General features: G+C 38.7%; 1 protein-coding gene across 2 annotated transcripts in view; it reads right to left on the bottom strand.

The window, feature by feature from the left end:
• The window catches only part of dnajc5ga (DnaJ (Hsp40) homolog, subfamily C, member 5 gamma a), a 28,113-nt gene extending 16,893 nt beyond the window's left edge, over positions 1-11,220 (bottom strand). For both annotated transcript variants that reach the window (XM_030046545.1, XM_030046546.1), the window contains exons 1-3: positions 11,046-11,220; positions 3,726-3,847; positions 1,324-1,537 (exon numbers count right to left, since the gene is read on the bottom strand). In XM_030046545.1, coding sequence (XP_029902405.1) covers positions 1,324-1,537; positions 3,726-3,838 — 327 coding nt within the window. In that variant the 5' untranslated portion in view covers positions 3,839-3,847; positions 11,046-11,220. The remainder of the gene's footprint in view (positions 1-1,323; positions 1,538-3,725; positions 3,848-11,045) is intronic.
• Between the last annotated feature and the right edge of the window lie 1,312 nt (positions 11,221-12,532).

Raw genomic sequence — 12,532 nt, 5'->3', positions numbered from 1 at the left:
GGGAACCTGGCGGTGATTGAAGGAGTTTGTTCCTTTCCTCTGGTGTATTTAATGTGCCTGGCCAATTTGCCGTGCGAGTCCAACGCATTCACCCCCATTGTTCCAAGCTGAATCCTCTTTTTGCACAAGGTACAGTAGGCTTCAAAAACGTTATCTGCCACAGGTTTTAACCAATGACGGAAATAAATTTTATCCATCCACTCTTCGCTGAATTTACATTTCTCCATTTTCCAAGTGTGAATTAACTATAATGTTTAAAAAACAACTACTTGTCTTGTTGTTCGTAGTCTTGTGTCTGCTGTAGCATGAGGTCTTCAGTGACATATTCGTAGCATTTTCCCCGGGCTGAACTGCGTTCGAAATTATTGGTTCCCCCGCTCTTTGTTTACATTATTTCATCAAAATAATCGTGGTTGACAAATGAAACGTTTGACGAGAAATGCAATATGGAGAAGTTACATACAGAACAAATTTTAGACCTAGATATCAAAATTCAAGACTTTTTCAAGTCTTTTTGAGATATTATTTCCAAATTCGTAAATTCGATGCTTTTAAGACTTTTTAAGATCCCGCGGGAACCCTGTTCCAAAAGAAACACACATTAGAGACCAATCAGTGGAGAGGTGCTGATTCTCTCTTCTGATTGGCTAAGTGAACCGTGCTGCCAGAGCTCCGGGATAAAGGCAAGAGAGAGGAGCTGTGAAACTATATTTAGCAGACCACAGGTACTCAAACCATAAATACATCCTGCAGCGATATCAACAGTTAAAATAAAACCCTGGAAAAGTGTACAGCATGGGGCCTTTAAATTACCTTGATTTTTGGCTATTTTAAAGGTGTCTTAGAGCACCTGACAAACATAGATAATCGCCATGAAAAAAAGAACACGTTGCCATGCCTATAAAACCCTAAAACAAATTAAATGTCCTTGATATTTGTGCACATTTTCAATTAGGCTAAATCTCTGTCAAAACAGGATCTAACATCAGTTGTCCAAGAGCAATACCAAGATGTGAGAGCTCCAAAAAGTCAATAATTATAATAAAATGAAGTTTTAGGGCCTGCACACACAACTTGAGTGGATTAGAGTAGACTTTCCCATTCAAATCAACATAACAGGATGGTCGGCAGCATCCATTTTTATGAGTTTTATGATTGTTGCCATTGCAAAAAAAAAAAAAACAGTGGTCACTGTACCTGGCTAACTTCAGCCCCAAAGAGAATGCATTGCCACAGACTGAGTCTATTTTTGACAAATACAACAATTTTGTCAGGCTGCCACCTATCAAACACACAAAACTCAATATGCTGCCCTCATCTTACCTTAAACCACCATTTGGACATAAGGAAGTAGTATTTGACGCTCTCCTCTCCGAACTGTTCAGACACATAGAGGCCCATGGAGCCATACTCATCGTAGATCTTCCTCTTGGTCTCATCATTGAGGATGGAATTGGCATTGTTGATCTCCTTAAACTTCTCTGCTGCCTCCGGGTTGTCTGGGTTTTTATCTGGGTGATATTTTAACGCTAGCTTCCTGATGGGTGAGAAAAGAGAAGCATACAGAAAATTGAGTGAGGAAAAGTAAAGAGAGCAAGGAAGCCCATACAGAAATGTCATATATGTACATATCTGGCCCTATATCAAGAGTGATTTGCCATTTATGTTACATGTAAGTTGACACATTATTGTCACATACATGCATCCTGTAGATATATGAAAATATAGGTTTACAACACATATAGATTTTACTATGGCTATTTCATATATGTACATATATGAAAAATACCTATTGGAAGATTTGTTATATGGCATTATATGTTGCAACCATGTTAACAAATTTTTAATATATATCTATATGTGCACAATATAAGTTTGGGAATTCCATATATGACATATAAAACATTTCTGTATGGGAGTTGGTGGAGAAAAGGAAAGTGAAAGAAGTAAGCAAAGAAAGTTGACTGTTGTTGACAGGGGTGGGGTGAAAAAAATTAATAATGTCATATATAGTGATACTTCCACTTGTGAGACGTTATTGATACAGTAATGCCAAGTATCCTTGTGCACAGGAATTGCCATTGTTAAACCTCGCCTCTCACAACCTTGAAGGAGCTTGTAGTGTCTATGGCTAACTTTTTGGAACAGCGTGCCGAAGCCCTGAGGGTATCAGAGTCTGCTAACAGTTTCAAGTCAAAACTGAAGACATTCCTGGTTAGCGTAGCCTTTTCACTGTGATTTCTTTTGGTTTTTATCTCATTTTATTATTTGATTTAATCTTATCAGCCTTTCTACATTCGTGTCTAACTTTTTTCATTTAATTTGATCCCATTTCATTTTTATTCTTTTTAATTCTGTTTTGTTTAGCTATAAAAAAAAAACAAAAAAACATTGCATTTCATTAGATTGTATAAAATTATATAATTTAGGTTGGTTTGTTAAAGTAGGAAGGAAGTGAATAAATAAGCATGGTGGAGAAAGATAAATTGCATTACAGTGTTAACAGGCAAAGTCCAACATCTTAATCCTCAGCTTGTTAATGACTTGCAAGCAATTAACTGCTCAATATACCCAGGTCTAGGCTGGCATACACCAAGCCTTAGTCTAGATAGTGAGAGCACGTTTGCCAGAAGTCCTGCAAAACCAACTGAAATGCTTCTTTAAATTGTAATTAACAAAATGGAAGAAGCACAAATCAGTCTAACAGACCAATCACACATCTTGTGGTATTGTATCACCCTAGACACGGTTACTCTTTTGCAGAGGTGCTGGTAAACTACAGTGGCAACCTCTAGGGACTATGCTTAGGCTGATTGACGGTTGAATAGGCAATCACTAATGGATGGAACCCATTGCGATTGCCAGTTTAGCTGCCGATGCTGTACGATGAATTGTCAATCGCCGATGCTATGATTGGTCGACTGGACGATGCTGCTGTACAAATGATGACGCAAGCCTACTAGGGAACACTGAGTAGCATATGAGCCCAAGTTAGTGGAGAGTGTGGAAAATTCTGTGCAGTTGTCAGTATTTTGAATGGTTTGCCACCTCTCCATTTATGCCTTTCTTAACAGGTTATTGCTCCAGCCAGGAGTTGAAATTATGAGGAATTTGGCTTTTGCTAACTACCTTATATTAGGCTAGCTTAGGCTTTATGTAGCTGCTGGACAGACTCCTGATGTTTTGAAACCAGTAAAAAGGAAAATTACAAGGACAATGTGCACCCTGGACAAAAAACACCAGTGTGCACTATGTAAAGATGTGCTTGGTTATATGAGTGGAATCTCTGCCCTGTCACAGTTCAAACAGCAGAGGTAGAATAGTTTATAGTGGGATTTTCCATGCCCGTCCCATTGACTTCAACATTAGTGGCACCAAACTCTGGCACCAGTGCAAATTTGGAACACTGTTGCTATGACTTACTGACCCTTCCTTCTTTGTATTCTGTATTTATTTTTACTGTAAGGCGACCTTGAGTGCCATGAAAGGCGCCATAACTAATAAAATGTTATTATTATTATTATTATTTATATGTTCCTTGGGGCTACACAGCAACCAATGGCCCTGGTGACATAGCTATGGCATCATATTGACACAGAAGTATAAACTGGATTTCACTCTGCCTACCCTGGAGAAACTAATAATGTCTGAAGAGACAATTGAGATATGGTTCTCATAGCTTAAAGGTTTCTATAGTTGAATGCTGACAGTGAAGACTTATTTACCTATATGCCTTCTTGATGTCCTCGGCTGAGGCTCCTTTCTCCAGACCTAGCACCTTGTACAGACTCTCCCCAGCAGTGGACATCTTCCTCTGGGGGCGGTTTGGCTCGGCCATGGTGCGCCTCTGTTATCCAATTAACAGGGGAAAAAAAGGATTTACAGATCAAATATTACAGCAATTTAGCAGCAAATATTCCATTGTCATGTTGCAAGATTCAGAGGACTCTAAACACCCAGCAAAGACCAAGAACAGTAATGTCTCCAACAAGGTTCTCCCTCTCAACATCATGTTCTTTGCTGATGGAGCAGCCTGGCTCCTGAATGATTGTACAACAGACCAAGTCATCTGATACAGAGGCTAGCAGAGGTAGGTCTAGAAACATATGTAGTCTGATATATGTGATGCCGATAGTATGTAATGGATTTAGAAGTACAATGTTTAAGGTGTCAACATGACCGAGCATCAACAGAAAACATCATCAGTGGATGTATCAAATTCTTTCAGTTTCCGTGGCATGGAAGCAAAATATGTTCTGTACTCATTCTTATCAAATATCTGCTTATGTTCATCATTAAAATCATGTAACCACCTTTATTCTATATTCATGTATACTCTATGTTCATTTTGTATGAGAGCTTCTGCCAGTGTTAAGCTCACTGTGTGTATTGGTTTGCAGAAAACACAAACACGCCCAGGCTACACTGTCCTTACTACTTTGTTTTGTCTCTAGTAGTGGTGAGACTGCTGTGTTTGGCAAACTGAGGTCCTTGCATTAGGGATAGAGTTACCATCCACTACAACACTGGAGACAGTAAATCAAATGCTGAGCCACCTGACATGACTACTTGTGCAGCTTATAAATGAAGGCTGACACACCTTCCCACACTGGCTGGAAAAATTTGGCTGGGGGAAGTGAGCCAGAAGCACTTGCTTTGTGCATATGCTGTTGATGTGCCCTTGAGCCACATCTTAAAATTCTCTGCTGCTTATGAGGAGCTGGGACATGGCTGTGCTGGGCAGCTCCCAGCCCCAACAATTTACAGCAACACACAATAGTCCAACAATTACAATTAACATCCCAATTCTATGAAAGCATGGCCACTGTACACACACACACACACAGTTTATTCAGACACACAAGGAATGTTGTCCTGACGTTAGCTAAAGAAGATTATGTTTTGCTGATCTAACAGATTACACATCCAAGTCCATGTCACAGAGGCCAATGTCCTGATTGGACTATATGGCTTGACAACTACACACACACACACACACACACACACACACGCACACACACGCGCACACACACGCGCACACACACGCGCACACACACACACGCACACACACACGCACACACACACGCACACACACACACACACACACACACACACACACACACACACACACACACACACACACACACACACAGCAAGTACCCACTAACCTACAAGATGTCTCACTCTATAGATACAGGCTGGACAGAGAGTAGAGGGAACAATACAGTAGACCAATGGCCTGTTAATATGTGCTAGTGCAATTTCTGCTAAAGATACTTTATAAGATACTATAAGATACTTTAAAGATACTAGATACTTTACTTTATCAATTACTCTATCGATTGTAGCCAAAAACAATAATCTTGGTGTAATCTTTGACTTCGACCTCTCTTTTGACACGCCACACTCCATTCATGCTTTTCTTCCTTCCGGGCTTGACAATTCTAACTCCCTTTACTTAGAACTTGGAAGAAGAAATGTCTTTTGCCAGCAGCTAATGCAACTAACAATCATTGTGGGACACAATCCTGTATTACAAAAGTCCTTGCATTCTATTACTGTTTGCCTGTGAAGATGTATACAGTAACCATATTAGTTAACCACATTAATGTTTTTTAATATCAGGCAAAAGGCTGCATATCAAACTTTTGGGGGCCAAATGTAAAACTACTATGTACTATTTTGGCGTTAAAGTGGATCTGAAATTCTACTTATGCTGACAGGTGATGACAGGTACTTTATGTGAATCTAATTCATACAAATATGCTCTGATGAAACTGAGTGGTGACCCGCAGCAGTGGATGTTAAAGTCAGACATGAATGTCCAACACAAAATAACTACTGCTTGAAAAAAATCCTTGCTCTCAAATGCAAACCCATTCTTCTGGAACCTTTTCCTAATCCACGTTGTACCGGATACAACAAGAATTTTACAGAAAGAATGAGGGAGTTGCAGTGGATTCACAACCTCTCCTGCTTCATACTGGACAGCTGCTATGGTTAGTTATGCTGCTCTCACTTTGGAACAACCTTTTGAATGAGTTGTTTCCTTCACATCAGTGATTATCTGACAAAGTCCTTGTCTGTCACAATACTGCTGGAAGCTCAATGTGCAGATATTCTTCTATTTTGCTGTCATTATCTCACACCTGATCCAAATTTGGGTTGAACACCTCTAGTTTGTGCTCAAGAAACAAAACCACAACAGTGTTCATTTTGTCAACAAAAGCAATGGTTTTCGTTGGTGAGATGAGATAGGACAAAAATATTAGTAGCAGACGGTCAAAAATCCCCCCTCTTGTGCGTTTCTCAAAATATAACCTTGCAGTGTGCTGCCCTGTCATTGGTTGAAGTTCAATGTGCAACCCTATCGTTGGTTGAATGAGGGTGGTGCCGCCAACCCTGATGCCCAGCCACAGCCACACAGCTACACAGAGTTCACTGTGATTCAAACAAAACTCCAATAAAGCTCACTGCCTTGGTCGCAAAAAAAGAATCTGTAATGACATACTTTACTGATAATGCTGCAGAAAATAATGTTTTGAATATTTTGTTTGTTGATTTGGAGTAAAGCAACATTCAGTGCAGGGTCATATTCCCCTATTCTTCACACTGTATCATTTAATGCATGGAGTGAAGTGCTCTAAAATCATCTCTGTGTACTTGATGAAAAGTTTCTGTGTTGATTTCATTTTAAAAATCACAAAAATGCAGTTGACGTCTAAAGTATGGGAATATTTCAATTTCCATGGAAGTGATTCCGTAATTTGTAGACTAAGTAAAATGGAGATGGCCTATCATTCCAGCACGATGGCTAAAAACCAACACCTAAAAAGGAGGCATCCAGGAGCCTCAATATTTTTTCATTGATATACATAATATAGCATGTGTAAATCGCTATATTAATCAAATAATAGGAAAATAATTGATAATCGAAAAAATAATTGTTTAGGTAATCGAAAAATTAATTGTTAGATTAATAGTTTAAAAAATAATTGTTTTGCTCAGCCCTACAATAATTCAGATGAAAATGTGAATAAAACTAATATGCATTTTAGTCAAAAGACTAAGACTAAATCAAAGTCAGCTCCCAAAGTTAACACTGAACCACACAAAACCACAAATGCTACATAAAATGGTGCTGTTCTTGTTTTCACACCTTTAATATGTACCATTCCCAGATTAATTTTTCCTCATGGGCAACTAACACTCCCTTTTAAATAACAAATTCAGCTACACCAAAGAACCTTGAGGGGAAAGTGCCACATCAGCTGTCAGGGTGGGGAGTTTTTTCATGTTATCTGTCTATCTAGAATAGACTATGTATCTATGTCGGAGGCAAGTCAAGAGGAAAATAAGCCTGCGGATGTGTGTTGATTCCAGCCTGGATGCTTTGCTGCATGTCATCCTCTCTCTCTGCCCTGTCTTTTCTGTCTGTCTCCACTGTATCTATCTAATAAAGCAGAAATGCCCCAAAAGATGCTTAAAAAAAAAAAAAATAAAGCCAGCACATCCCTTCCTGCGTTATCTAAAATTACTGACACATTCTCTTGTCTGTCAGGTTACAAAGTTAACTTTCCCTGGCCCAGTAATGGCATCAAATACCTGGGTGTCACTATCCCTCCTAGATTAGCAGACCAGGTGTAGATCAATATTGAACCTCTTCTAAATCAATTTAAAGCAGATTTTGAAAGATGAGCCAAAACTTTGCATGAAAGATTCTTTCAATTTTTCATGCATGCATTTCATGTTTTCTGGTAAATTTTTGGTTTTGTTAATTTTTTTTCCCCTGATGAACTAATTACATATTCTCCTGCATATCTGAAGGTTTGCATAGCTACATGTTTGCATCCTGAACAAATTCACACAAGAACAAGAGAAATATTTAAGGACAAGAAAATGAGCAAATAAACAGACAGACTCCTGTGTTTCAATGAGTTCGATGGAAATATGTGAATGAATTTTTTTTAAATTAATGAAAGCATTACGGGTTATGTGCAAATTAACACCAATGTATGTCAAACAGCCACGTGCTATTACTGCACATTTCATATGTAAAGAAGTGGGGAGAAAGCTATATATCAAAACTCTACTTCACCGAGCCTGATATATCACACTAAATTAGCCACCTGCAACTTCAGGTAGAGAACAAACTGAAAAGGTTTTCAAACTGTCCTGTATGCAAATGTGGCTCGTTCATCACATCGGTGAAAGCAGCCTTTTCTGTGACAGCAAGATGAAGCGTAACACAGAATCCCCACCAGTCACTTCTAACTACAGAAAGAGAGATAAAGAGAGACTGAGGAGTCTTTTGTCTACATTTGCAGCTATTTTTTGACTGTTAGCCTTTCTTTCCTCCAAGTCTTATAAAGTGCAGGCATTGATCTAACTTTAGCCACTGTACATCATGACTTTAACCAAAAAGCTGTCAGCTGAGTGAGAGGGAGAGAACGAGAGAGGCAAAGTCTGTAATTTGGGTCACACCAATATTTGTGGCTGATATGGGTCTTCTGTTCAGAATTGGATGTGGTAAATTCCGAAATGATAGATAAGATGCAGGCTGATTGATTACACGTTTATATTATATTTAATTTCTCAGTACTACACTGTTTTTCTGTGGGATATTGTGACCAGATTCCTTGGAAGTAGTCATGAGTATGCAAAGGATGAGCCAGAATAGTTGACTTGACAAGGAACAGAGCATGTTTGACTTGGCTTATTGATTGTTTAACTATTGACATTCATTTAACATCAGTCAAAAAGATGATGCCTGACATCCTTCTCTTTAACCCCTTAGGATATGGTTACTACCGGCTATAGCCTATTATTTTTTATTCTAATTTTATATCATGTGAATACATCAATGCCATGCGAAGCCGTTCTCTTCTACAATGTCATTATGCAAAAATTTTAAACGCGAGCAAGACTGCAGGTCTGTGTTCAATGTGAGTACAAAGGAAGAAATACACCAACAACAATTCTTTATGCCTTTCCTATTAATATAAGAAAAAACTGTTGAGCATTCTGCTTCAAAAAATGCACTGTTCAAGCTTTTTGATTAAGACAGACAAAGCTATTTTTAAATCTATCCATAAACAGCCTAATTTAGTTCTTACTTTGGACTGTCTAGCCGACTAATAGTCTGGACAACAACTAGTGGGCCTTAGAAAAATAGACTTTGCACATCCCTAGAGCACACTTCATTAATACTTAAAATGAAAAGGTTTAACTTGACTTCCTCTGATCGACATGCTTTTCAACACTCATGACAACATGGTTCTGAGGGAAACACTGAATACTGTTGTCATGAAAATGGCCAAACATTGAATATATTCTAATATACACACACAACAACAACAACAACAAACAAACAAATGAACAAACAAATAAATAAATCAATCCATAAAATCCACAACAGGCTCTTGGGTTTAAATGGGTTAGACATGGTACATGCTCTCACCTAGGGAGCCAAATGGGGCACCCCTACAATTTTAAGTTTGAATATTTTACAGGTAAAACTATTTCCATGACCAAAAAGCAGAAACTGTTCAGATTCAGTGTTCTGAATTATGTTGTGCTCTGAATATGAAAACCCTCTGACACAGCATTTAATGCTTAAATGTTGTCATGAATTCAATTTTAAACCATGACTTAATGACTAAAAACAATTGAAACAACACTAACAGTAACTATTTTGATAACAATCAAAATATCAGTCATGTGCACTTGTGTAAAATTGGAACCAAATGTCTAATTTGAGTATGCTCAGGTTGGGTCAGAGGACAGAAAACAAACACAACGTAGTTTAAAAAAGTCGATGGTTAATTGTGGCACGAGACAGTTAATTTGGCACGTATGTTACTGGCCAAACAAGGTGGGCACGTTACTGATATGGGTTGTTGATATTATTCCCTTTAGGCTCAACTGGCTAGTCCCTCAAGTCTTTATGTGTTACAAATTAAAGACACGGAAACTAATTTCAGTGTAACTGTCAACAATCAAACACATTCAGCTGGTTTGGTACGGAACAGCGGTCTAATATAGCACCGGTAATGTGCTACAAGGAGGAAACACCATGTGTTTGTCGCCTGTCTGTCCTTGTGGAACGGTAATCCTTTGCTAATCTCTCTGTACACGGAGAATTACTCTTCATTATCACAGCCTCTCTTTGGTCATTGAATAATTAATTCTGTCGGGCACATTCCACTGAAATTACCCCCATTTCTCCACACCAAGTCAGAACTTTAATTATTAGAGCACATTATTCTTCTTACTGACCGCCTGTCCTCTGCCTTTGTGTCAACTGTCATTCTGGAGCTGACAGCTAGCCGCCTAGCTTAAAGGTGAAGCTATCGAGACATGAACTAGCACCTGGCTGCTACTACCAAGTGTATATTCCAGTCAAGTTTCACAAATAATCTGTTTAGAAAATGCCAGCTAATACTAGTTACTGCTGCCCTGTGGAGCGCATGCTAGTTAGCAGTCCCCACAGGTTCCATTCTCTCCCGTTCAGAGAGAACGACCGTCCATTCAAACAGACGAACTGTATTATCTTGCTTATAGATAAACGTATCCTGCACGATATGACCGAAGGCATTCACTTAGATGACTCAGTTGGAGCGCATCTTTATTTCGGCGTACATTTACAACAGCACCAGGCACTAATTTCAATCAAAAATGTAAATATACTACTGTTTGTCACGGTCCTCTACGCTGCATTTTTGTGGAGGGAAACTATGATTGACAGACGAACCAATTCTAAGAATTGCATTTTCGTAGATATCTGGTGTATCAAATGTATGCCGAATTGAAGACGGGACAACACACTCCCAGTACATGTCTGAATCATATACTGTAGGCTAGAACAACTGCTGATAAACAAGACCATTTTTAATAATCAAAACTTTTTATGGCATTTGGCGTTGTGTTCTCGCCAGACGGCACGCTCGCGCTAGCTAACGTTACAGTAGCTAGTTAGCGTAATGCTAGCTGGATCTGGATATCTGTCACTGGCGACAAACGATCTCGTTTCAGCAAAATCTTACCTTGTGCACAGTAAACACCGTATACTCCGCTGTAGAATTAGCTGTATCATAGAGGCATCCACTTCTCTATCAAAATCCCCAGTTAGACGATATAGGCAGCCCAGCAGCGTGCTGCTCGCCGGGCTATTTCCTGCACCGTTATCTCTGCCAGAGGGTTGACTGGTCTGCTTCCCCCTTCCAGGAAACCAGGCTGGATGCTGCCTTCAAGCTCCCGCCCTAAGCTCGAACTTCCGAGCACCAAGGTCATAAATCGACTTGCCGCGCATTAAAAACGATTTCTGTTGCAAGTAACAAAATACACTGTAGCAAAACAGTTTTTGGCAGTTGATGTTTTATTATCTTAATTAATCAGCACAACTATTTAATGATGCAGCGGTAGAATAAAGAAGGCATACGTAATATAATATGACTTCATTTATTGGCCAAAAGGTGCATCTCCTTTCAATAGAGTGGGCAACACTGATGTAAAATGGCCTTTTCAAAAATCAGTGCAAACTCTATATTAAACAAAGACACATCAGATGCACCACACATTAAAGCTAATTATTCCAGTGATATGTTATGTACCTGGCAATCACAGCTGTTACTAATGACATTAATAAAGGTTCCATTCCATGAGCCAGCATGCACAATACTATGGCCCGGCTGAAACCAGCAACATGGGTGCCTGTGCAAGCTGGTGTAGACCTTCACACAGTAGCCATTTTGACATGATTCTTGTAATTACAGAACTACTGAGCTGTTAAATAAGTTATTAAATATTTTGTATAGTATCATTTTCTGTAAAACATTATCACTAGGGCCTCAACTTCTGAAAATTGACTGGTGGTGGTGGACTTCCACATGGACCACAGGTTGGAGGGAAGCAGTTTTACCATTTAGAGGTGGATGTGTTGTGAAAATTAACTCTTTAACACATGTAGGCACGTTTTTAGTGCAAGTTTTAAGCGTAATAATTTACAATAGGTTATTTTATATTAAACCATGCTCACTTCAGTCATGACAGAATTTTGTAAATCCACTTTTGGACTAAAACATGTAAACCCAACTGAATGGTATTAAATTCCTTAAAGAAGTTAAAAAAAAAAAAAAACCTATGGACAAAATTCATAACGTTGGAAAATCTAGCTAAGTGGAAATGAGCACTAATATGCCAAAATAATTTAGGATCACCCAAGGAATACAGCAAAGAAATGTCTTTTCTAAAACTCATATTTCAAAAGTTATAAACTGAAATGTAAAGGGCATAACTGTAAGGTCAGCTGATGTAATTTTTGTTGCCTGAGCAATGGCTGAGATTTGCAAACCTCAGTTGCTTTACAAATGTTTCAAGATTAAGATTTCATCGGACACCAAAACCATTTTTAGAAATTTGGAGCTGGAGATCCCCATTGTCACCCAACTTGTAAAGAAGCCAGACTGAAAAAACAAACAGGTAAAGGGGAAAGACACCAACAAATGTCAGTATGAATGCAAACAACACTATA

Source organism: Myripristis murdjan, chromosome 24, assembly GCF_902150065.1.
Source record: "Myripristis murdjan chromosome 24, fMyrMur1.1, whole genome shotgun sequence".
Taxonomy (NCBI): Eukaryota; Metazoa; Chordata; class Actinopteri; order Holocentriformes; family Holocentridae; genus Myripristis; species Myripristis murdjan.
The sequence above is the reverse complement of the archived record's forward strand: the minus strand, read 5'-3'. Positions and strand labels throughout refer to the sequence as shown.